At 40.4% G+C, this 27,532-nt stretch overlaps 2 protein-coding genes across 2 annotated transcripts in view; one reads left to right on the top strand and one right to left on the bottom strand.

The window, feature by feature from the left end:
- Positions 1–27,532, top strand: part of LOC148133592 (vomeronasal type-2 receptor 26-like) — a 274,460-nt gene that overhangs the window by 116,500 nt on the left and 130,428 nt on the right. The gene's annotated exons all lie outside the window — the stretch shown is intronic.
- On the bottom strand, positions 6,285–14,019 carry LOC148133595 (vomeronasal type-2 receptor 26-like). Its single transcript, XM_087951259.1, has 5 exons — positions 14,010–14,019; positions 12,564–13,420; positions 10,803–11,021; positions 8,962–9,091; positions 6,285–7,253 (listed from the first exon to the last, which is right to left on the bottom strand). The coding sequence occupies exons 1-5, from the start codon at positions 14,017–14,019 to the stop codon at positions 6,349–6,351; spliced, it is 2,121 nt and encodes a 706-aa protein (XP_087807385.1). The 3' UTR covers positions 6,285–6,348.

Genomic DNA, 27,532 nt, shown 5'->3' with positions numbered 1-27,532 from the left:
GCCCCTCGGCTAGCCCCCTTGGGGGCGCTAAGAGACAGCAGAGGGGCGTTCAAGGTGCTGGCACCACAGGTTCACCCCATTGACTGTTGCACCAGAGCGGTGCAAGGGGCTCAATGGGATGAGCCTGCAGAGCTAGCATGTTGAATGCAGCTGCAGTGGCACGTTGCTCTACTTTCCCAACATGCCACTGCTGTCACATTTGAGGCGCCAGCTATGGAGCAATGCAACAATCAATGGGGTAAGCCTGTGGGGCCAGTGCCTCGAATGCCACCCTGCTGCCTCTTAGCGCCCCCTGCCAGCCCCCTTGCCTCTTAACGCCCCTTAAGGCATCCCCCAGGGGTGGTACTGCCCACTTTGGGAACCACTGAATTAGATCATTTGAAATGCTTATAGAGGAAAAGGGTTCATATGAAAATAAGGTTGATGAATTAATTACTTCAGAAACCTTTAAAAATATAAATTTTATACAAAATCATCAATTTGTGGGACTTCCTAAACTATTGCAGTCAGTTCAGCAGAGGAGGAAAGGGGTTTCTTGCAGATGAACATAATATGTTCAGAAAGCAGAAGTCGCCTTACAGTTTCCAATATTACAAACCTCCTGACCATCAGTCTAATTGGCTTACCTGTTCAAGAATGGGACTCTGTTCCTATAGTAAAGAAGTGGTTACAGGCACATCATCACATAGCTGATGATGCTCGTGTTAAACGCAAGAAAATTCATCAATTATCACATTAAACAAGAGGAAAACCTTCTAAGCACGAATTCCACCGTGCTTTTTACAATTTTGTAAACAACAAACTAAAAGACTCAAGGTCTATCCCACCCTTGATAGGACCTGATGGTAAAGACTGCAACGATGACACCATTAAAGCCAACATCTTTAACACATTCTTTGGCTCAGTATTTGTAAACAGCAATGGATCATGCCCAGTATTTCCTAGCCGTACCACAGATAACAACAATGATCTAATACATATCGATTTTACAGAAGACAATGTTGAAAAAGCACTACGCAATCTAAAACCATCTCTATCTACTGGACCGGATGGAATATGTGCCTACTTCTTAAAAAAGCTATCCACTGCCATAGCCAAACCTCTAAGCATAATCTTTGAAAAATCTTTCAGGACCAGCTCCTTGCCTAACCTATGGTCACAAGCCACAGTCATCCCCATCTTCAAAAAGGGAGACCCAAGCCTAGTTGAAAATTACAGGCCAATCTCCTTATGCTGCGTCACCTGTAAAGTCATGGAATCAATTATTAACCAATCCATCATCCTCCACTTAGAGACAAACAACCTACTCTCCAATAAACAATTTGGTTTCAGAAAAAAACTATCCTGTAATCTGCAACTCTTACACTGCAAAAACATATGGACGACACAACTCGACCAGGGCAAAGCAATAGACGCAATCTACATAGACTTCTGTAAAGCCTTTGATTCAGTGGTACACGACAAACTACTCCTAAAAATAAAACCCTATGGTATCTCTGGACAACTGAATAACTGGATAGAAGCATTCCTGGCAAACAGACAACAAATGGTCAAAATTGGGAGCGTCCTATCAAATTCTGTACCTGTCAATAGTGGTGTCCCCCAAGGCAGTGTTCTAGGACCAACTCTCTTCATACTCTACATAAATGACCTCTGTGATCATATTAAGAGCAATTGCGTTCTTTTCGCTGATGATGTAAAGCTGTTCAATACCACAGACAATACTGCTACCCTACAAAAAGATCTTGACTATGTATCAGAATGGTCAAACAAATGGCAACTTCAAATCTCAACAAATAAATGCTCTGTCTTACATATTGGCAAAAAAAATCAGAAAATAAAATACAAGCTGAATAGTCAAGATCTTGTTGATGACCCAAGCTCTGTAAAGGACCTTGGAATACTCACCTCTAATGATCTAAGTGCTAGAGCCCACTGCAACTACATAGCCAAAAAGGCATTAAGAGTTGTTAACCTAATCCTACGTAGCTTTTTCTCTGGTAATATCACACTACTAACCAGAGCATACATAACATTTGCTAGACCAATACTCGAATACAGTTCATCAGTCTGGAACCCACATTACGTATCTGATATTAGCACAATTGAGAAAGTCCAGAAATATTTCACAAGAAGAGTTCTCCACTCCTCTACTCGTTGTAGAATACCTTATGCCACCAGACTTGAAATTCTAGAACTAGAAAACCTTGAATTACGCCGTCTTCGGTCTGATTTAAGCATGGTATATAAAATCATACATTGCAATGTCCTACCTGTCAATGAATACTTCAGCTTCAACCATAACAACACAAGAGCACACAATAGATACAAACTCAAAGTTAACCGCACCAAACTTGATTGCAGGAAATACGACTTCAGCAAAAGAGTGGTCAATGTCTGGAATACTCTACCCGACTCTGTAGTTTCTTCCCCAAACCCCAAAAACTTTAACCTTAGATTGTCTACTATTGACCTCACCCCTTTCCTAAGAGGTCTGTAGGGGGCGTGCATAAGCGCACCAACGTGCCTACCGTCCCTGTCCTATTGTTTCTCTTATTCTTCTTTTATTTTTCTTATATGTACCCATTTCATGTATTCACAACTATGTATACACTTATACTTATTATCTTGTAAACAATTGGCAAATCAAATAAATAAATAAATAAATAAATAAACTCGGGATGATAATAGAAAAGCAATTTGGGAGTACTTTAAATTTTATTGTTTTTGTAAAGTTTTATTATGCAATAGTTTTTGATTAATATTTTAAAATGTAACAATATAGTTTTGTGTACCTTTTTATTATTTAAGCATTAAAGACATAACATAATAAACTACCTTTTGTTTTGGTATATCTTTTTTAATACTTAGTCATTAGGGCAAAGAAGTGATGTTGAGTTGGCCTCACCCAGCCCTCTATAGTCTTCCCTGTAGCTGCCCGCGCCTTGCCTTGCCCTCTCCAGGGTTTGCCAGGCCTTGGAAACTGGCAAAAAACACTTGCTAAGCAATTGGCCACTAAGCAAGGACTCTGGTCATTAAGTGAGGACCACTTAAATTTGGGTTGCCAGCCACATGGCCACATGGCCACGCCCACCCCAGTCACATGATCACTTGTTTTGTATCACAAATTCCATTTCTATATTGAACAATGTGTTTTCTAGGTGTCCAAAGTCCATCATATAACCATTATAATCATGTACATACATATATAAGATAATATCAATCAGTATTAAAAAGTATACTACCCTCCATATTGACATCAATTGTATAACCATCAAAATATTTACTAATCAGTTTTTCTTTCTCATGTAGTCCATAGTTCACATAAATCCACTCATCTAACCTCTGTATCTACCAACTAGCCATTTGTAGAAAAGTTCCCGTGTTATAAAATATTCTGAATCTTCTTTTTCTTTAATTTTTAGAGTTAACCTATCCATTTCTGGATAAGGGATGCAGTGGCTCAGTGGCTAAGACGCTGAGCTTGTCGATCAGAAAGGTCAGCAGGTCAGTGGTTCAAATCCCCAGCGCCGCGTAATGGAGTGAGTTCCCGTTACTTATCCCAGCTTCTGCCAACCTAGCAGTTTGAAAGCATGTAAAAAATGCAAGTAGAAAAATAGGGACACCTTTGGTGGGAAGGTAACTGTGCTCTGTGTGCCTTCGGCATTTAGTCATGCTGGCCACATGACCACGGAGATGTCTTTGGACAGCGCTGGTTCTTTGGCTTTGTAAGGGAGATGAGCACCTCCCCTAGAGCCAGGAATGAATAGCACATATGTGTGAGGGGAACTTTTACGGTTATCTGTCCATTTCTGCAAATTCCAGAATCTTTTTGATTATGTTACCATCTGTAGAGGTTTCTTCATTTTTCCAGTATTGTGCATATACATCTTTACGCGTGTGTTATTGACCACTGCCGTGTCCAGGAACTGAAGTACTAATGTTTCATGTGAAGTATTAATACCAATTTATAAGGCCTAAGGTGACATGTCCTGCCACCATCTGGAGAACTCAGAGATATTTTTAAAAGCATGTTTCACCTTGGAAGATTTTTCTGTCTAGAAATCCTTTGGGGATACATGAAGAATGACCGTTCTTCTGATAATTGCAAGGCAAAGCAATTATCCCACCCATTTAGTAACAGCTTTACTTCATGCACCAGAATGGAAAACATGTTTGTGTCTCTTCTTGTAATGCACAGAGCAGATGGATTTGAGAGTCACAGTGAAATTAACTATTTGACCTGCATCAAACCGAGCCCCTGCATACATGGTGGCCTGTGCCATAGTTTGGTCAGAAAGTATGAGTGATAATGGGGCATGGTGACACACGACAATCAGTTGTATCCTGGTAACTGTGAACACTCATACTTAGATGGAATAAGTAATTTATTATTGAAGCCAGAAAAACATCAGCATCAACCCTAGCATGACTCCTGCCTGATCATTCTTATCACCTTCTCTCCTAGGACAGAAATCAAGGTTTATGCACAAACTGATTTGAAGGTTGCTCCTGAAATCTCACTGGAACTTTAGCAGATCAGACATCATCTATGCCACCTGGATGGCATCAGGACAAATTTATAGCAACAATTAATCCTTCCATCCACAGGTCAGGAAGAGAATTATTTCATGAATCTGAATTCTGCTTTTAAGCTATGAAGCCTCCTTAATCCCCCCCCCACCCGCACTGATATATGATGTAAAGTCATGGATGCATGTTGCCCTTGCACAAGTGGTGGGGCAGGCACGTATATGCATAGCTCGATGTGCATGAGAGCAGGCCAGTGTACAAGTGTGCAAGTGCCAGCTGGCCTGCCTCTTGTGCAAGTCAAGCTGATGTTTACTCATAAATCATTCCTATACCTGTTACTGAGTTGATATTAGAAAGGGCAGGGGAAGGCCTGAGGTTGCAGTGTGGCAGATTTATTTATTTATTTATTTATTTTATTATTTATTTATTTATTTGTCAAGTGGTTATAAGATAACAGGTATAAGTATATATATAGTTATGAATACATGAAATGGGTACATATAAGAAAAATAAAAGAAACAATAGGACAGGGATGGTAGGCACATTGGTGCGCTTATGCACGCCCCCTACAGACCTCTTAGGAAAGGGATGAGGTCAATAATAGACAGTCTAAGGTTAAAGTTTTTGGGGTTTGGGGAAGAAACCACAGAGTCAGGTAGAGCATTCCAGACATTGACCACTCTGTTACTGAAGTCGTATTTCCTGTAATCAAGTTTGGTGCGGTTAACTTTGAGTTTGTATCTATTGTGTGCTCTTGTATTGTTATGGTTGAAGCTGAAATATTCATTGACAGGTAGGACATTGCAATGTATGGTTTTATGTACTATACTTAGATCGGACTGAAGGCGGTGTAGTTCTAGGTTGTCTAGATCTAAAATTTCAAGTCTGGTGGTATACAATATTGTGCAATGAGTAGAGGAGTGGAGAACTCTTCTTGTGAAATATTTCTGGACTTTCTCAACTGTGTTATTATCAGACACATAATGTAATGAAGGCCAGAAGCACATTCTATGCTTATCTTAAGGAGATTGTAGCCTAGGCTACTGGATCTTTCATTGAAGAGCATGATTGATGACACCCAGCCCATGAACATGTTTGTTGGAGACTCTGATATATGACACACCTAGACGTGTTGGGGGAAACAGAGTCATATGTGATAGTAAATTACATGTCTCAGAGTTGGCTTCATGCAGGTTAATACTCGTCATGTTGCTCCTAATAAATCATTTGGTTTCTTTTGAAATTTAGCTTGAGGCTCATGATTAAATTAGGGCAAACGCCAGACTCCTGAACATGCATGTGCATGTTGCTGTGGAAAGCTTGTTCTCTGAATGCCTTTCAGCTTGCTGGTGTCATGTGGGAAGGTAGAGTACACAATATTGGCTCCACCTGGTTGACTTATGAACCCAGGTGTGTTCTATAGGGAGGTTGGGGTTCCCTGAGGATCTAGTAGGCTAATTAAGTACACAACAAAGAGATGGCTCACATTTATACATTTCTGAAAAGAGGGAAAGTGTTAGCTTTTATTTTCTTCTATAACATTTCAGGTGCTTCTATGAGAATGATCTGATAAATATTACCACAGGCCCTGTGAGCTGAATGGCTCCATTCATACAAAAACTGATTTTACCAACACAAATGGATATGCAACTATAAAATTCTGGAAGCCTTATATACAACAATTGTAGCAAGATTAATACATGCTCAAAAATAGAAACCTTAGACACTGGAGGATTATTTCATAATTGTTTAGAAATATCATCACATCCTAAACATGCCACAGACAAATATAAATGTGCCCCATTCCTGCATTAGTTACAGACTCTTGTTTCTTATCATATTTTCTCTGCAATTCAGATCAGGTCTCAGTAGGATAATATAGCATTTAGGGGAAAATATACAACCCAGGAGAGCAGCTCCAGAGGCCAAAATGGAGAAGATCTCTACAGCCACCATGGACTTCCCTTTGGTGCTCAAGTAGGTGGGGAGGAAGGTGATCCAAACACTGCAAAAGACCAGCATGCTGAAAGTAATGAACTTGGCTTCATTGAAGCTGTCAGGCAATTTCCTGGCTGGAAATGCCACTGTGAAACTGACAAGGGCCAAAAAACCCAGGTAGGCGAGGACAGCATAAAACATTGAAGCCGAGCCTTCCTTACATTCCAAGATAATCTCTCCAAACAAGGAATGGAAGTCCAAGTTGGGAAATGGAGGGGAGGTTCCCAGCCAGGTGGCACAAAAAACTGCTTGGATCAAGGGACAGGCTATGACAATGGAGTTGGTCAGTGGTTTTCCTAAAAGTTTCCTTGTCTTGTTCCCAGGCTTGGTGGCCATGAAGGCCAGAACAACCATGACAGTTTTTGACAACACAGAGGAAACTGCAAGCGCAAAGAGAATGGCAAAGGCAGATTGTTGGAAGAGACAAGTGATCTTCCCTGGTTGACCAATGAAAAGGAAGGAGCACAGGAAGCAGAGCAGAAGGGAGATCAGGAGGATGTAGGTGAGATCACGGTTGTTGGCCTTGACAATCGGTGTGTCATGATGTTTATAGAAAATCACCAGGACTGAAGAAGTGATCACTGAGAGGAAAAGAGCAAGAAAAACTAATATATATCCCAAGGTATCTTGATAGGCAAGGAAGTGGATCTTCTTGGCAATGCATTGGGCCTTGTCTTTGTTGGGATATTGGTCTTCTGGGCAAGGTTCACAGTGAGCTGCATCTGAAATCAAGAGTATTTATGTAAGGATTTCAGGGACACCTACTCTGAGCATTATTCTTTCCACAGATATGATATGACTGTCCCCCTTCTACTGTGGTGAATCAAGAAAGGGGATGATGAAAGGGCCCACTTGGCAACTAATGTGGAATAAAAAGAGCAAATCATCTGGCCATATCAAAAAATAAAGCAAGGATTGGAGCAAAAAATAGGATTGACAAATCTGCTAATAAAGCCAGAAAATTTGAAGAAATTGAAACAGACAAACCAACAACTGCAGAGATAGAAAGTTACCTTTAATAAGGAGATTGGGACATGGGCAGATAATTGGGAAAACTGGCAGTATAAGATTGTACAGGAAGAAATGTTTAGAGTGAACAAAAAAGAGATAGATGAAGATAAAGATGAGGAGTGTGGGAGGCGAATTAAAAAATGGATAAGAATTGAAGCATTAAAGAGAAGAAGAGATGATGGATAGGAAATTGCCCTCTCAACATTAAAGTAGCCTAATTACAAGTTAGAGATGCAGAAATAAAATTAGATAGGGAAAATATTGGAACATAAATTGTTTATAGAATGAATAAAAATAATACAAAGATTAGAAGTTTATAGATGTTAGTTCTTTTTTATGTATGTTTCAGATTAATAATGTTAGCATGAATTGGATCAATATGAATGGAATTTAATTAAATTTGTTTAGATATAATAGATAAATGTTTAGATTGAATAAGGAAGACACAGATTAAGTTGAAGATGAAGATGAGGAACTAGGCCTTTTTTTGCCTATGTATATCAGAGTATATAAATCTGATTAATTCGATATTATTAACAGTGTTAACGTGAACTGGATTAATATGAATGACACTTAGTTAAACTTCATACTGTTATTGTGAATTAATATGGAAAAATGGATAAAAATTGAAACACACACACACACACGAAAAAGCAAATCATCATTCATTCATAATGATCTTGAGGATAGGTTAACCAGAGACAAAGATTTGTTCATTCCATCTATCCATTCACTGGATGCTTCCATAAGTATTGTGGCTTTCCCTAGAAGTCCTACCTGTAAATAAATACTTCAGCTTCAACCATAACAATACAAGAGCACACAATAGATACAAACTCAATGTTAATCACACCAAACTTGATTGCAGGAAATACGACTTCAGCAACAGAGTGGTCAATGTCTGGAATACTCTACCTGACTCTGTGTTTTTTCCCCAAACCCCAAAAACTTTAACCTTAGACTGTCTACTATTGACCTTTCCTAAGAGGCCTGTAGGGGGGCATGCATAAGCACACCAATCGTGCCTGCCGTCCTATTGTTTCTTTTTATTTTTCTTATACATATCCATCTCATGTATTCAAAACTATGTTTATACTTATACCTGTTATCTTATAAGTGATTGACAAATCAAATAAATAAATAAAGATTGCGGCTTGTTTTCCCCCCTACTTTATACTGAAACCCAGAGAAAATAGATCAGTTAGCCATGAATGTTGCTATTTTGTACATTATCACTGCCTTAGTTTTCCTGTTTTTCCCCCCTTCCTTCCTTTATCTAACAGGATTATCTGAAAGATTTTTCTAAAGATTATGAGTACAAGCCAATCTCATCAAAACAGAGAAAAATAACAAAAAATATTTTGATGTATCGATTGGCTTCCTTGATCCTGAAAGATCTACGTTTAAAATCTGCTGTACCTGTCTGATTAGAAATGGTCCCTTCTGGACAAGTGTCACATTGGTAGCAGCAAACCTGCTTGCCCTCTGGAACGCTTCGCCTCTCTCCTGCCTGGCATCTCTTCATGCCACACCGGGCAAATGGCATCTTCTAAGACAGAAAAGAGAAATACTTTGTCAGAGTATATTCATGAACTGGAATAGAGCATGGTAACAAGGTCAGCCAATGAATAGACATAGCAACTAAGTCAGCCAATGAGGATGGTTTGGAAACTGAAACTAGAAGTAGACTAGGCATGGCTGTATATTAAGCTCTGCAGCACAAAAGCTATGTTAAGCTCTAAGTTTGTCTATTGAAGATGAAACTGCTTCTCTCCTCTGCTGTGTGTCCTGCTTGCCTGCTGAACAAAAATGAAACTTATGTCTGTTTCTGAGCTCCTGAGTTGCTGTTCTGCTCTGAACTTGTAACATGTATGCTTCTGTTTGCTCCATGTTGGCAAAATCTACAACTGGTATTGTGAAATTAACTTTATATGTTTATAAAGAAGTTTAATGATGCCTCAGCCACCTGTGTTTACTTTTCTGGCACTGAATTGATGCTGCAATACTCTGAACATACTTGAGATGAAGTAAGCAATGAACATTCTTCATTAATTCCTTTCCACCTTCCTATTTCCATTCCATATTTCTATAGTTCTATGTCAGAGTGTTTGCAGCATGACTATTATTGTGAGAGAACCCAGGAGCACAAAACAGTACACAGAAGCTTTGTCTTTTAATAGTGGTTTATATTCAAGACTGCTATATACATACGTATATGTGGTAGGCACATACCAGGCAAGTAATCAGTCTTTGTTACTCTGCATGGAGAACTACAATGGAAATAGAACACAAGGAGAGAGAGAGAGAGATGCCCTCTCATGGCCACCTTTATATAGACAGCTTCTTAAAATGGCAATATCTCTGCTGACCCATCCTCAATCTTAAAGCGGTAATACCCTGCTGACACATTTTTATTGCATCAACATTTACAGCAGCCTTACAACAGCTGGTCAGCTATTAAATATCCAATACCTTAACAAAAATGTCATCAAATGGCATGGTTCAACACTGTCCACAGAAACCAGGAGCAGCTCCTGAGGGATTCAGGCCAGTGGCACTCCCGCCCACCATTGGATACTGGAGGTTGAAAGTGAGACATTGACCTGCAGTAAAAGGCTTGTGACACTGAGCTACAGGATTTCTAAAACAAAAGTAATGATGATGCAACTGAACAAGAAGTCATTGTTGCACCTCCTAACTGCATCCTGGGTTTCTAGCAGAAGTTCTTCACAATCCAAACCCTTTATGGGTTGATACAAATTAGACCTCAAATGTGCTACATGCAAAAGCAGTTTCTCCAACAAATGGCTACCATATTTCCTGACTCAAATGACCATTTTTCAATGTTCTGCATCTGTTGCAGAGAATGAATCTTTAGGTAAAGGTAAAGGTTCCTCTTGCACATGCATGCTAGTCATTTCTGGCTCTAGGGGACAGTGCCCATCTCTGTTACAAAGCTGAAGAGCCAATGCTGTCCGAAGACGTCTCTGTGGTCATTTGGCTAGCATGACTAAATGCCAAAGGCACTTGGAATGCTGTGACCTTCCCATCAAAGTGATTCCTATTTTTCTATTTGCATTTTTACATGTTTTCAAACTGCTAAGTTGGCAGAAGCAGGGACAAGTAACAGGAGCTCACTCCATTACACGGCGCTAGGGATTCGAACCACTGAACTGCCGACCTTCCTGATCGACAAGCTCAGCATCTTAGCTACTGAGCCACCACGTACCTGAGCTTAAAACATTTCTTTTCAAGCTCACCTTTGTTGCCCAGATGATTGCATTAGAGTTAATGGTGAAATCTTCACCTGGGGGAGCCCCAAGGTCTATTTTCCCAACTTTTGTGGGGACAAAAGATTGATTGGGGAGAAACACCCAATTGAGAAGATCAAAGCAAGTAGAACCCAGTCCATTTTCTGAGAATGAGACTTCATCTCCAGCACTATTGTTAAATTGAACATTCCTCAAATAGTAAAGAATCTGAAACATGTAAGTCAGAAATTGGAGAAATTGACTGGAAGCCATACACGAGAGATTATGGCTTTGATAAACATTGTTAAGTAATATCCTAGGAGTTGAGTGTATGTCTGAGAAACTAAAGGAGTTCCATTGGTGGAGATCTGGTCAATCAAAAGTAACACCAAATATTTGTCTACTTCCGCACCACTACAAAAGTTTCACTTTATTACTAGGCATTGTATCATAGCCTCTTCAATTCTAGTTGACAGAAAAATTAACCAGTGGATGGCAATTGTCATCAATGTGGAAGCCAAAGGGATTTTCAGAAACAGTAGTAAAACCTTGTTGATTTCAGTGACTGCAAACAACAAGACCAGGAACTACAAAAATTTCTTTTGTATGGGAACATTGCAAGAAAATGCCTGTGTTTGGTGGAGTTTGCTTTGCTTTGGGATGTTATTTTGAAGCAGCAACTCCCATGGTTCATTGTATTTGGATTCAGTAGGGCTTCAACTGATTTCTTGAAACATCTTCAAGAACTACAACCCAGATTTTCATTTTGTTGTGAGCTGACAACTTCCCCTCTGGAATGTCCACTTTGGAATGCACTACCTGATTCTGTTGTTACATCCTCTAACCCTCACTCCTTTAACCTTAAACTATCCACTATTGACCTCATCTCATTCCTAAGGGGCGTGCATAAGTGCACAATCATGCCTACAGTCCCTGTCCTATTGTCCCCATTTATTTGTCCCAATTTCTTGTATTCTTACTCATGTTTATAATTATATATTTATCTTGTAAGTGATTCACAAAATCAAATAAAATAATAAAACTAAAATAAAACCATTAAAGACTTTTCAGGACGTTTTAGGAAAACCTTTCCTCTATGGATCTTATGGAGAAATGTTTTGGTTTACTTTTCTTTTTCTTCTTCTAACCCTTTTCATACAAACAATGTTCTTAATTCTTCTTGTTCTGTCCATTGCTTCGTGAGGGGAGGACAAGAAGCAATGGATGGAAACTAATCAAGGAGAGAAGCAAGCTAGAACTAAGGAGAAATTTCCTGACAATGAGAACAAGTAACCAGTGGAATGGCTTCATAGGTTTTGGGTCCTCCATCACTGGAGGATTTTGAGAAGAGACTGGACAACCACTTGTCTGGAATGGTGGAGGTCTCCTGCTTGAGCAAAGGGTTGGACTAGAAGATCTTCAAGGTCCCTTCCAACTCTTCTCTTCTCTTCTCTTCTCTTCTCTTCTCTTCTCTTCTCTTCTCTTCTCTTCTCTTCTCTTCTCCTCTCCTCTCCTCTCCTCTCCTCTCCTCTCCTCTCCTCTCCTCTCTTCTCTATTCCTATTCCTATTCCATTCCATTCCATTCCATTCTCTTCCCTTCTATTCTATTCTATATTCCATTCTACACTATTCATATTATAGTTTTTAAATAATTGGTGTTTTAATCTGTACTAAGAGTATTTGTATTGTAGTATACAGATGTTTAATCAGTAGTTCAAGAAATTTGTATGAGGAGTTTGACAAGACCAGTTAAAAAGTTATAGAGTTTACCTGCCATGATTGGATACTCGAGATCCTCTTTCCAAGCCTCATTATATCTGGTCGCACTCCTGATCCATACATTGTGTGTAATGCATGTCCCAGAGCATGAACGGCATTGTAGATGTTGTAACTTTCACCTGTCATGCTTCTTTCAAAAATGTAATTCGGCAGATTCTGTAAATTTTCCTTTCCTGTACACTGTTTTTGCCCTTTTTGAGGGAATATTTCTGGTTTGTAGATCTTGCAATCAAAGACCCTTTGCCACCATTGTGGCAGAAAAATATCCCCTTGTGGATTGAAAGGGTCTAAAGACAGGAGGAAATGGGTGAATGCCAATGTATCACTGGTGCACTCTCTAAAATGCAGAGAGCCATGGAAGGGTATTATAAATTTCAATGTGTTTTGAGATCCTACCACACTTACTTTCCAATGTGAAGTTAAGATCCAAACTTTGCAAAACGATGTCTTTGTCCATTCTTCATGAGTGTTCATCACCAGCACTAAATCTGTAATAATACGGGAGTCTCCAAACAGAATGATCACTTCAGCTTTAGACCAGGTTTTGAAACTATTAAGTACTTTCAACATTGTAGTAGTAAGTAAATCATATTTAAACATTTCAGTGAAGACCAGGCAGATCTCCTTCTCCTTGAGCATTGGCATCATAGTTGAGATGAAATGCTCTCCAATGTCATCTTCAGGGGCAAGAAGCCCAATCCAGTTCCACTGCAAATACAGGAGCAGCTGGACCAAACCCACATATTGAGGAGATTCCTTGGGATTAATCTGGAGGAAGGAAGGATAAACCCTTCTCTCTCCCTGAGAGAACTCAAAGCCAACACCAAGCTGGAGAAAGTGAGAATCTTCTTTCAAAGACAAAAAAATGTATTATGGCAAATTTAGGAGTCACCACTCTGTAGCTTTGCACCACCAGTCAGGATGACTCACTCTGAGTGGCAGGTTTAACCTTCTTCCCTTCTTAGGAAGAGCCACCAGTTACACATTTTGACCGATTGTAATATGTCAGAAGACAAGAGAAGAAACCATTAATCCAGAGAAAGGAAGGATATGCTGTTCTGTCTCCCTGAGAGAACTCAAAGCCAACACCGAGCTGAAGAAAGTAAGCTTAAACCTCCTCTTGGGAAGAGCTACCAGTTACACATGTTGCACACAGTTACCCAACGAGAGAAGCAACCTGGAATTATTTATTTATTTATTTATTATTTTATTTATTTATTTTGATTTGTCAATCACTTACAAGATAACAGTTTTAAGTGTATACATAGTTATGAATACATGAAATGGGTACATATAAGAAAAATAAAGAAACAATAGGACAAGAACGGTAGACACGTTGGTGCGCTTATGCATGCCCCCTACAGACCTCTTAGGAAAGGGGTCTTGATGGAAAAGGTCTTGATGGAAAAAGAAGGTGGAGCCTCCTCGCCAACGGACCGTAGATCATGACTCTCTGCGGCTATGGTCTGTGCTCTTTTGTTGGAGATCCCTGATCATTACGATTAGGGACTGAAGATGCCTTGGAGGGGTGGCAGAGTAAGGGGAAGCTGCAAGCCAGGTTGAGGGGAGCCGCATCTCCCCCACTGGGCTTGGTCTTTTCCCCCCCAAAGACGACTGCAGCGGTGGTTTAAAATGGCCACCCCAAAGAGGAGGACTCAGCTGGATTAAGATTTGTGCAGGAGGGAAGAAAGAGGTGGATAACATCTGAACCGGGACAACTGGGCAATACAACTAAACAAAAGTACCCCAGGATTAAGATAACATGGAATTTTTAAGAAAAGAAAAGTGAACAGTGAAATTACAAAGGGACAGGAAAAAAAAATAAGAAAATATTTTTGACAGCTTAAGCGGGGCTTCGAACCGGGAAAGGAAGAAGCTGGAACTAAAGATTTAACTAAACTGGACTAAAATATTTTGGGAATAAACAGGCATAAAATAAAGCTGGACTTAAGATTGCCAAAAAATAATAATAATAAAGTTTACAAATTGGAGACTGGATTGTGCTGGAATATTGAGGTTCGAAAAACCCTAAATAAAAAAATAGGGGGGAAAGGTGAATAATGGAGAGTGCCACCTTTTGACAAAAACTTGAGCTCAAACAAAACGGAAAGCATCCTGTTTCTGAATGAACTTGTGTGGATATAACATTAAAGAAATATTGAAACAAAGTAAAAATCTTATAAAATGAAAGCAGAACCAGAATAAAGGAAAAAGCAAGGAAAGACTGACTGTGGGATTGATTGATGTTTTTGGTACAGACCCTGGGCTGGAATAACTGAAAACTTTAGATAATTGAAAGAAGAAAGAAGGAAAGTAAAAGTGTTTTTTTTTTGTGGACTTTAACGATCATAAAATATAAGTGTAATGATGATATCTCTTCGGGAATTAAAAATGGAACTTAAAAATATGAGAGAATTACTACAGGAAAGAGGCGAATCACTTTGCTCTGTGTGAGAAAAAATGGAAATGGCGATTGAAGAACAAGAAGAAAGAGCTTCAGAGGAGGAGGAGTCGACTCAAGGAGAAGACATGTTAAATAGACAATTAACACAAAGAATACTACAAAGAAGTGGGGAAAGAAGGAAGGTTAAAAAGTTGAGATTTAAGAAGGCAATCAAAAGGGGGAATACCTGTGAAATCAGGAAAGGTAGAAAGACCCAGCAGAAAAGGGGAAAGGAAGATATTAAGAAAGAGAGGGATATAAATTAGAATGAGAAAAGATATGGGGAAAAGAGGGGGAGGAGAAGCAGTAAGAAACAGGTGCATGAAATAAAGAAATACGGAAATAGTAAAATGTTGAAAAGAAATTGTTTTTTCAGAGATAATGGTTGATGAATTAAAAGGGGATTCTGCAGGGTGACAAGGGGTAATAAGAATATTTCTGCAATTAAAAATATTTAGAAAATAGGGTAATATAGATACTGATAACTCTTATTAAAAATCAAGGGGGGGAAATATGCTGCAGGATCCAAATGAAAAGATGTAATGATTATTATTGTAACTTCTTAAAAATAATGGTTTATTGGGAATCAAGATGAGGGAATAAAGGTATATTTTAATCATTGAGGTGTCACACTCAAAACAGTAAAAGGGGGGGAAACCTATACTTGTTTTGTTTTTTTTTAGTGTTAAAATTTGTATTAATCTAGAATTTATAAAAAGAATGTGTAATGGAAAGGGAATATGACAGACTAAAGAACCAACTAAATTAATAAGTTAACATAGACTATTAAAAGCAAGGAGAGACATTGGTAACTTTTTATTATTATTAGCATTATTATTATTAGCATTATTATTATTATTATTAGGCAAACACATATTGTTTATCTTTATTATTAAAATAATTATTAAAGGATTATATTTGAAATAATTGAAATGAAACAAAAAGTTGTCTCGATTGAGATTAATGAAAGAGGCTAGAATTAATGTATTTGTTTCTCTCCTTACTGAAAATTTGGAATGGAAAAGGTAATAATAGAATTAAGTATGCATATATGAATGCATAATTGCTGTCATATTTGTATGTAAAGGTGATGACCTGGAAATATGTTGTCCACTAAAAAGATATTTTTGTTTTTAATGTGAAAAAGTGAATAAAATTTGTTTAAAAAAAACAACAAGGTATTGACTATTCAGCTTGTATTTTATTTTCTGATTTTTTTTGCCAATATGTAGGACAGAGCATATATTTGTTGAGATTTGAAGTTGCCATTTGTTTGACCATTCTGATACATAGTCAAGATCTTTTTGAAGGGTAGCAGTATTGTCTGTGGTATTGAACAGCTTTACATCATCAGCAAAGAGAATGCAGTTGCTCTTAATATGATCACAGAGGTCATTTATGTAGAGTATGAAGAGAGTTGGTCCTAGAACACTGCCTTGGGGGACACCACTATTGACAGGCACAGAATTTGATAGGACACTCCCAATTTTGACCATTTGTTGTCTGTTTGACAGGAATGCTTCTATCCAGTTATGCAGTTGTCCAGAGATACCATAAGATTTTAGTTTTAGGAGTAGTTTGTCGTGTACCGATGAATCAAAGGCTTTACAGAAGTCTATGTAGATTGCGTCTATTGTTTTGCCCTGGTCGAGTTGTGTAGTCCATATGTTTTTGCAGTGTAAGAGTTGCAGATTACAGGATAGTTTTTTTTTCTGAAACCAAATTGTTTATTGGAGAGTAGGTTGTCTGTCTCTAAGTGGAGGATGATGGATTGGTTAATAATTGATTCCATGACTTTACAAGTGATGCAGCATAAGGAGATTGGTCTTGTAATTTTCAACTAGGCTGGGGTCTCCCTTTTTGAAGATGGGAATGACTGTGGCTTGTGACCATAGGTTTAGGGTAATTAAGGAGAAACTTCCTAACTGTGAGGACAGTGGAACAGCTTGCCTTCAGAAGTTGTGGGTACTCCATCACTGGAGGCTTTTAAGAAGAGAGTAGACAGTCACTTATCTGAAATAGTATAGGTTCTCCTGATTGAGAAGGGGGCTGGGCTAGAAGACCTCCAAGGTGCTTTCCAGCTCTATTCTATTCATGTTATTTGGCAGTGAGAAGAGAGAAGGCAATGGAATAAATTGCCATCAATCTGATACAGAATATAAACTGCACCAAAATGTGGATACATTTTTTGAATAATAAGTTAGGAAGGAATTCCTCTTGGCAATTAGAGCATTTCAGAATTATCTCATCCTTTATTTCTTTGGGGTTATATAAAAATACACACCTTGACCCCTATGGCATGCATTCTATAAACCAACTTCTCTTGGTATGTCCCCCCAAATACTTTTCATTTCATCTTTGACTTCTATATGCATTTGTGTTATCTGTCGACTTCATAACTTTATCTAAAGAAGCCCCCTTACCTGTGGGACCTTGAAGATGCTGAAGATGGAGGCCATTTGGCTTGAGCATTTGGGGTTAAGACCTCCAATGACAGACAGCAGAGTGTCCTGCCTGTCACATTTATAACCTGGAACCATTTGGCCTCTTGTGGAGAGCAGGGAGAGGCTGATTATTGAAATTCTCCACTCAATCTTGTGGTTGTCATAGATGTGGAAGCCGAGTGTGATGTTTTGAAGGAGACCCAAATCTTTGTTGACTTCTCTGATTGCGAACACCAAGGCCAGGAATTGCTGGTAATTCTTGGACACGACTCTATAGTGAGAAAAACATTGGCGAACATTACAGGAAAGCTTGCATATGCTAGTAGAGCTTTGAACTACACTAGGGCATTGGAAATATTAGGAAGACCACTACTTCTAAAAAGAATCCCTGAATCCAAAAGAAAGAAACAATTATGTACATCTTTCCCCTCCAGGTGAAACTTACTCAGTTGGTAAACGATTCTGGGATGGGTCTCTATAAAAGCCCACTCCACTGAAGAAAAAAACAATGTTTTTCAGGGGCAAGCTCCCACCAATAATAAGATCTCCAGGCCTGTAATGAACCTCCGGAATCTGCAAAGACCTTGTCAACACACATACAGTTTGCATCCTCTTAGCAGAAGTTGGAGGCAGGAGCCAGAAAAGCAGCAGAAGCAGCGTAAGAGGCAACCCAGTCATTCTTATGATCTTTCCTCTTAGATCTGCTGTGCAGAAGCTGAATTGCAGGCAGCACTTGAAATCTCCCTGGAGTTTTAGGACAATATAGTGAGGTTGTTCCACCTGGATGGCTTTGTAGCAGGTTGATATCAACCATGATACCCCCATATATGTGTTTGGGCTGTGACCAAAAAGAAAGTTAAGGCCAGCTGAGTCTTACCAAATTCAGGTGTTAGCTCTTTGCAAGGCAAGGCAAGGCAAGGGGCATGGCCTGCTCCCTATGGCAGAATGTTGTTTAGATCTACGGGGAATACTTTAAGAATTACTGTTCTTCTGATAATTGCAAGAAACAGCAAGTGTCTTGCCTGCTTAGTATTAGATTATTTTTGTGCATCAGAAGGGGAAAAACATTGCTCCCCAAGATGGCTGCAGCCTGATAGGAAGATTTTTTTCTCCAGCTGATATTCTGCTGTTTTTGCTGCCAAAGCTGCTTCTCTGCAGTGTTGCTCCCAGGATTCAAATGAGGGTACTAAGGAATAGGGAAAAAGAGAGAATGAAAGGGAAAAAGAGAGAGAGAATGAAAGGGAAAGAGAGAGAGGCATGTTAATCTAGAGACCAGATGGATTTAAGAGTCAAGGTAAAGTTGGGTATTTGGCCTACATGAAATTGAGCGCTTGCAACAAAATGGAGTTTGACTTGTGCAATGGCTCGTACCAATGAGTGCTAATGGGCCATGATGGCACATGACAATCAATTGTACCCTAATAAGTGTAAGTAATCATACCAATGCATCCCAGAAGCCCTATAAATGTTCTTGTGGTCAGCCCTGTCCAGCACTATAAAGAGGTAACGAAGTTTCTTGGATGAGAAGTGAAATGTTTTCAAAGAAAAACCAGAAATTCTAGTTGCTTCTTGGGGAAAAAACAAGCACCTTTAGGGCATCAATGAAATCAAGTTTGACACATCTGTTCAGCAATGGGATTCAACCAGATCGCACTATTCACTAGAACCATTTGTTAATTTTCTGAGCAGTTTGGAGAACCGGTTGTTGGAAGAAATCTCCTTTTATTTTTCTCTACTTTGCAGGGCTAATCCTGTAAGGAAGGCAGGAAGGAAGCATTCTGGTGGTGTTTCTAGCCTAATCTTTATTTTTTTTTCCATTTGCCAAGCAAATGTTATTAATTTCAAAGACAAACAAATCATCATCAACCATTACATATTTGAACCTTTTTCCATTATAAATTTTACAAGTCAGATAAAACCCCATTTTATACAATACAATTCTACCTTAAGCCATTTCCATATGAGCATAAAAATACCTCTTATCCAATTTCTCTTTACTTCTCTTTACTCTTATTCAATTTCACTATTATTATTTCATCTATTTCTTTCTGACTTGATTACCATTATTCTCATTCTGTATTTCTACAAGGTTTTATTAATACTCTCAAAAACATAAACACACAACAAACAAACATATAAAAATCTTTTAGGAAAGTAACTTGGCCCCAGGTACCTCTCTTTATATGGGCTTCAATTATATTCATGCTCATCTTACATATCATTACCTATTTTGTTTACCATTCTATATCTTCTATATAAACTTCTCCACACATTTCACTCTTCATAATTCTATCTTATTTAATCCATCTTAATTTAAATCATTATATTTGTATCTTTTGCCCATTCTTTATTATCCCTCTATCTCATTCCTTATAAAAAAAAAAGAATTTCTCCTGAAATCACTAATCAGAGTATGATGCCTTTCTATCCTCCCCTAAATTAATTAGATTAACATTTAAAATAACACCTAATACCCAATCTGATTCTGCTTGGTACATTCTATCTACTAGTTTTTTTCTTTTAATAACAATAAAAACAGAGTAATAAATCCAAAATGATTAAATACATAGTTAAATAATAAATCTAAATATTAAATCTTATAACATTCCCATTGCCTTTCCCTTTAACATTTTATTACATTTTAAAATAAATCATTGTTAAACATTTCAACATTTTAATTTCTTATTAACTCTTAAGCCATTCTAATTTTCTATTTCTAATACAGATGTTACAATACCATCTTATGTACCTTGCAAAATCTTTTCTAAGGAAATTGTACTTTACCCTTTGTCCCTAAAAAAATTCCTCTTTTCCCATCTAATTTCAAAACTTTGTGGCTTTTCTCCGCTTTTCCCCTTTCTTTCTTCCCCCACCAAATCTTCCTACCCCCTTCTTCTAGCCTCTGCCTTGCTGGCATCCCTTCTCTGTTGTGTTCCCTTTTTCTTTTGTTTACTATCATTATATTTATTTTACATTTTATATTTCTCTTTCTTAAATGTTTTTTTAGATCTTAAGTCCTTCATTTTCCTCGCTTTCTTCCTTCCTTCTTTCTTAGTTAAATTTTGGAATTCATTAAAGATGGCGTCTTCATCTTCTTCTTGTTGTTGTTCTTCTGCCTCCATCTGTTGTATTGTTTGTTGATAGTTAACCAGAGCCATTTCTAAAAATAGGAAGGCTTTTTCCATACCATCTTTACCGGCTGCTTTTGTTTGCTCATATTCTTCCCTCAGTTCCTCAAAAGAAAAAGCCATTATAGATCTTTTCTTTTCTTTTCTTTTCTTTTTTCCCTCTTTCTTCTTACACCAACCAAGATATTTCAAAAAAAAGTAAAACAATCCCAAAATCCACAATCCTCAATCAATCCAAGCCAAGACAAAATTCTCCCTTTCTCTTCCAGGGGTAGTATCAGACAAAAGAAAAAAGAAAGTCCAAATCTGTATTTTGAAGCCTTATTGGAGTTCTATTTCTGTCTTCAAATCCTTAAGGCATCTCCTCCAACAAAATCAAACCAGATGAATATATTTTTTGTCCTCTCCCTTCCGACTTATCCCATAAAGCTAGTTTTACCTGAAAAAAACAGGTTTCTCAATGTCCACTTATTAATTCCGTCGGGAAGGAGAGTAAACTTTCCTTTCAGCACCACCAAACTGCCGCTTTTTTCCTCTTCTAGAAGATATCATTCAGAAAGTCATAATTTTCAGGAGTTTTGTTAAATATGTCTTAGAGTCCTGGGAACCAAGAAAAACTTTCTCTTTTCAAAAACTTTCTCCACTTCCTCCTGCGCATTCTTACCCGGCTGCCAGCTTCTTTGTGGCGGCCATTGCGGACCGCCGCTGCACCGTCTTGGGAAAAGGGGTTCTGCTGGCCGGGAGGGGGTCTTCAACACCCCCAAACCCCTCTCCGGATCCCCCCATCTTCAGCTGCCCCTGCAGGGAGCCTAGCTCCGGACCCGTCCGGATCGGAGCACCAAAAGCGGCTAGCGCAGCAGGGATCGCGCAGCTTCGCGAATCCCTGCTGCTCGCGAAGCCGACAAACCGGAAGTCCCCTTTCTAGCCTAATCTTTATTGACCTGCTTACAGAAACTGCCTCTCATTTAACACTTATTACATTATAACAGCTAAATGTTCTTGGCAGTATGCCCAAACTTACTGTCCTCTGAGCTTCACCAGAGGTTTTTTTTTTTTTTTTAACATTTGCTGGTACTTTGCTTTTCTTTATTAGGGGCTTGACTTTCTTATGGGGAAGGGTTGTTTTAAGCTTTTTACACTGCTGTTGGGAGGAAATACTCCCTTGTTGGAGTTCTTCCAGCCGGGATCAGTGCTTTGAAGAAATAATTAAATAACAAACCGTAGCTGCCACAAATAAGCTTCTAATGACAAGGAACCATGTCACAACATCCCCATGGTCATGAGAGGCTGGGCGAGGCAAAGTGCCTCTCAATGTGAGTGATGTCAAGTTTGTCCATGTCCACCCAGACACATACCCACCCATCCATGCCTACCCAGCTGGTCATTAGGACAGAGAACCAGTTATTAAATCATTTGAATGCTAGCACTGCCCATGCTGTAGGGTAAAAGTTGTTCTTGCCATGTGGGGAGCTGTGTTCCAAAGGGTGGGTTCTATGGAAGAAAAGCCTGCCTCCTTGCCCAATCTGATGGAACTCTTTAGCATATAGGACCTGTAATATGCCCATCCTGCCAGGCTCAATGTGATAGGTAGGTGTAACCAGGGAGAGGATGTCCCTCAAATGACCTGGTCTTCTCCACATAGAGCATTTGCACCAATGGAAGCTTTCAGGGTGCTTCTCAATGGCAAGTCCGTTACAATAGTCAATGCAAAGAGGTCATCAGGGCATGAATAACTCTGAGCAGAGCCTCATGATCCAGGAATGGGTACAACAGGCACAAAGCCATTGGGCAGGAGTAGTGAATCCAAAAGGACCTTCAGATTATGCAGGGGAACTGTTTGGGGTAGTGAAACATCACCCAGTACCAAATATGACAGAATCCCAGATCCAGAAGGGCTTAAAACCCAAAGCCACTTAGCCTTTCCAGCTTTCTGCTGAATCCTGTTTATGCAGGCCCCCCAAATCCCCCCAAATCCTCCAGGCACTGAGACAGGATATTGATTGCTTATTTTATCCTATGACTATTATTAAGTGTTGTACCTTATGATTCTTGACGAATGCATCTTTTCTTTTATGTACACTGAGAGCATTTGCACCAAGACAAATTCCTTGTGTGTCCAACCACACTTGGCCAATAAAGAATTCTATTCTATTCTATTCTATTCTATTCTATTCTATTCTATTCTATTCTATTCTATTCTGTTCTGTTCTGTTCTGTTCTGTTCTGTTCTGTTCTGTTCTGTTCTATTCTATTCTATTCTACTCTACTCTACTCTACTCTACTCTACTCTACTCTACTCTACTCTACTCTACTCTATTCTATTCTATTCTATCAACAGTATTGCTTAGCTCACCAAGGCCTGAGAGGTAAAGTTGAGTATCATCACTACTACGATGGCCCCTTTGAACCCCAGTTTGGAAGATGAGTTGGAAATGGGACCATCCAATGGTGATGGCACCTCCCTCCAATGCTTAGAGAGTCCAGGGGCTGAGGATGATGCAGCCCTGGGCTTGTCCAGTATTGGGAGGGGTGGCCAACCAGATGGGGAGATGCTTGCTGAAGAGGATCATCTGTGGAGAGTCAGCAGTGAGGACAGGCTACAGATCATCTCTGGTGAGGAACAGCTGCCACCCCCACCCAATCCTTGGGTGTGAAAAGCAAAACAGAAGGAGGCACAGAGGGCATTGGCATGGTTGCTTGTAAGGAAGCAACCCCACCATTCCTCCCAAGGAACACTTGGGATGGGGTGATGCTGGGGAGAGATGCATTTATCAAGAACAGCTCTCTGCTTTGGCATGCACCTTCCTGGCTTTCATGGACTCTGTTTCTTGAACTTTGGATGGTGCTTTTTGCCTTAAACCTTTGACCCGACTTGTGGACTTTGACTGCTGACTTTGGATTCTTGGACTTTGCTGTGTTTTGGAACCTTGGACTCTATTTTGTGGACTTGGAACTTGCGTGCATTGTGACTTTTCTCTTTGTCTCATGGGTCTGCTTGAACCTAATTTGTGGAACCATGTGAAGTTGACTGAGTGGGACTGTGGGCAGGGGAAGTGGGGTGGAGCTTTACCAGACCCTTTGGTAGGTCTTTGGATGCTGTGTGAATTGTGTAAAAAGCTGGGTTTAATTGACATCTGCCCTTCCAGGATGACTCAGGTCAGAAGAACTGGACTGATGATACCTCACCCAATAACAATGGATTTCTCACCCAGCAGCTTCAAATAAATGTTAAAAAGGAGTGGAGAGAATATCAAAACCTTTGCCACCCCCATAATAGGAGCCAAATGGGGGAGTCTCATTCCCAAACAACAGGGACTGGTAATTGCCCTATAAAAGGGAAAAGAAACCACACAATGCAGTGCCTCCCACTCCATGGATTTGATAAAGAGGAATATCGTTCTGTCTTCACTACACATTAATCTGTGTGCAGCTTGACATGAAGCTAAACACACCTATCCTCCAATAAAACAGATCATGTAGGTAGTACTGGATGCTTTATTGAAAGAACAGGATATGGTGAAACTGGGGAAAATAGAGATACATACAATGAGAACCCAATGCAAGATATACAATATTAAGTTACTGCGGAACATAATAATTAATAAATACAAGCAATTTAAATCTCACCAGCAATGCTCTGTATGGGATGTGGGTTTGTCCTTGGATGACCATGTGCCACAGATTAAGATGGATGTTTCATTGTGCTCCTGCCTTCTCCAAATGCTAAAGGAAATGGAGTCTGGCTTCCCAACATGCAGTTGGTTTGAGAGAGTGGGCTGATTCAGCTTCAAACAATATACTTGGCATTTGTCCCCCGGCTACTAGGTGGAGCTAGAGAACAGCAACAGTATATAAAGATCTTATGTTGGGGCATGACAAATATGATTGTTGATGATATTGAAGGACACCAAGAGGTTAGATAGAGCTAGGATAGATGCACCACCCCCTTCCCGCTCCTTCCAAACTCCATCCAACAGTGTAAGCAATTTGTCCTTAAGTGATGAATGAATAGCACCTCCCTCAAGGACAAATCTCTGCTGACTCCATCTCTACTGTTGGAACTGATCCCAATTAATGGTAGGTTTCCTACCTCTATTCTTGACAAAACTTCCACCTCTCTCCTCTCTATCTTATTCATGGGTGTTCAGATGCTCCACAGCTCAATATCTAGCAATAGCAACAGCACTTAGACATATATTTTGTTTTACAGCATTTTACAGTCCTCTCTAAGCAGTTTACAGAGCCAGCCTCTTGCCCCCAACAATCTGGGTCCTCAATTTACCCACCTCAGAAGGACGGAAGGCTGAGTCAACCTGGAGACAGTAAGAAATATTCCGCACCCAGCTTCTTCTTCTTTTTAAAGAACTTCCATGCCCAAGTTTCTTTTTTCCTTTTAACCTCTGCCAAGCAAATTCTTAATAGAGATAGAAAGCTCAGAGTGTTCCTAATTTACAGAATCTACTTAATTCATCGAGCAAGGTAGAATCATTATCTGTGTCCTCAGGGTTGCCTGATTCAGAGTACAAAATGGGTGTGGAGACGTCTTGAAGATTGCTGAAACGACTGCCTGGTAGACAGGAAGTGTCGGATCTCTCACCCTCTGTTGAGAGAGGGCTGTTCAGTTTTAATACAGATGGTCTCTTTGACCCCTCTTCCAAACCAGAATTATTGCACATGCATTTGCCCTCAGATTCAGGTGGCCCTGAGGGTACAGATAACACCCCCCTCCCCAAGTGGCCCCAATGACTCTCAGAAAGAGTCTAACCACCAGATATAAATCCCAATAAAGAAGAATCTTTGTAGCTCAGGGTTGACATGAGGGGTCCTTGGTGCTCTCTTGCTTGTTTCTAACTAGCACTGATGATGTTACCTAGTTTGGGTAATGAAATGTCTGCAAGAAAACCACCAAAGAGAGATCACTAAGGATCCGACAATCCTCCTCCTCCTCCTGAAACCCAGTTCCTTCTATCACTGATGATGCTACCTAGTTTGGTTAATGTTACGAACTAAACAAACTCATTTGTCAATAACTATACTAGCTTACTTCAGCAGCAGGCTTGTAATCCTGCACTACTGATTGGCGCGCGGATAAGTGAATCGTGATTGGCCGATTCTGGCTAATCTGATTGGCTAACAACGGGCCGTCTCTGATTGGACGCTTTTAGAGCGGTTAGTTCAATTTCATTGGTTGTTGTGACAGCAGCCAGCTCTATAAAAGAGCTGCTGCTGCCCTAGTTGTTGCTCTGTTCTGAAGTCAATATTAAAGAGTTGAATTGAGTCACTATTGATGCCTCGTCTCCGTTATTGTGCCCACTCCTCCAGATCTAACACTGGCGACGAGGATGGGATGCGGAGATGATAGAGCTGACTGAGCACTCGCTGAGTACCGAACAGAGCATGTGGCTAAGAGCGCGCCAACAACGGCAAGATGGCCAGCGGCGCCATACCACCCGTTCCATTTGACCCGGCTAACGAAGACTGGGACTCGTATATAGACAGGTTCCAGATGTTCCTGGAGACCAACAATCTGAAAGACGCTGCGCCTGGCAAGAAACGAGCGATCTTCCTGACCCATTGCGGGCCTGCTGTTTTTAAAATGGCTAAGGCACTTGCTAAACCAGCGGAAGTTAAGACAATGGATTGGGATACCCTCGCACCGATCCTCTGAGCCCATTATGCACCCGCGGTACCAACGTTTATCTGAAGGCACGAATTTTACCAGAGGGACTAACGGAAAAACGAGAGCGTTGGGGACTTCATCGCGGACCTCTGGAACCTTGGAGGCCTCTGTGGTTTCGCAAACCTCGAGGAAGCCATGTGAGACCGCATAGTTCTGGGATTAGATGACCACACTGTGCAGAGCAAGATCATGGCTAAAGGGGACATCGACCTCGCAGATGTCATCGCCGACGCTACTGCAGCAGAAGCAACCAGGAAGTCGGCCGCTCAAATGCGCCGCATCAACGCACCGCTCTGCCAACTCGCCAGTGATACTACGCCTTTTTCCAAGAGGCACTCAACAACGGCTCACCATGAAGACCTCGAATCCTCGTCTGATAGTGAGGAAGAAGAGGTCAACCGACTCAGGTCAGAGCGCGACCAGCGAGACCAGAAGAGCCAGAAACCTGCACGTCAATGCGCCGGTTGCGGGCCAATCACCCGCGATCGGACTGCAAATTCCTCGACGCACTCTGCCATTCCTGTGGGAAGAGGGGCCACATCGCAAAGGTTTGCAGAAGCAAGCGAGCATCAAGCCCAATCCGAAGAACAACGGGCAGCCCACCTGTAAATCGGGACCGTCTGAATCACCAATGGAACCACTATCACTACAGAAATCGAGCGGCTTCTGCATCAGCTAGGTGAGAAGAGGCGCATCAAACCATTACCATTGGTCACGCATCATCCTTGGATGCAAGAAAGATCCGAGTGAAGGTCGCCATTGAGAATCGTCCATGCGTAATGGAAGTAGACTCGGGATCGTCCCTATCAATGGTCTCGTGGAAAACCTTCAAACAGCTGATCCCTGACATCCGTCACCAGGATCTCAGCACCCAAAAAATCATACTAAGGGACTACCAGGGAAACAGGATTCCCGTTGCCGGTTCCCGCCACGTCCAGGTGTCCTTCAAGGACCACACCGCAACTCTGCCTATTACCATCGTCGATCGAGACCGACCCAGCTTGTTGGGGTTACAGAGGTTTGCTCCACTGGGAATTGAACTAGCTGGCATTCACCAGACCGGGTACAGCGACTGGGAAGCGGCCCTCATCCAGGAGTTCCAGGACGTGTTCACTGAGAAACTAGGCAAGTACAAGGGATCCCCCATATCGTTTAGCCTCAACCCCGATGTTGCACCCAACCGCCTTAAGCCTCGTCGAGTGCCCTTCGCACTCAAGCCAAAGATTGATGAACAAATTAATAGCTCAGGGGGTGTTAGAACCGAT

The sequence above is a fragment of the Notechis scutatus genome, chromosome 1, assembly GCF_049901735.1.
Source record: "Notechis scutatus isolate UNSWTSFEM ecotype Mainland chromosome 1, rNotScu1.2, whole genome shotgun sequence".
Lineage (NCBI taxonomy): Eukaryota > Metazoa > Chordata > Lepidosauria > Squamata > Elapidae > Notechis > Notechis scutatus.
The sequence above is the reverse complement of the archived record's forward strand: the minus strand, read 5'-3'. Positions and strand labels throughout refer to the sequence as shown.

Coding starts and splice junctions, on each gene's coding strand:
- LOC148133595 (XM_087951259.1), bottom strand. Junction 11,022..12,563: donor CGAGTATCCAATCATGGCAG/GTAAACTCTATA, acceptor TACATGTTTCAG/ATTCTTTACTATTTGAGGAA. Junction 7,254..8,961: donor GACCATTTCTAATCAGACAG/GTACAGCAGATT, acceptor TCTTGATTTCAG/ATGCAGCTCACTGTGAACCT.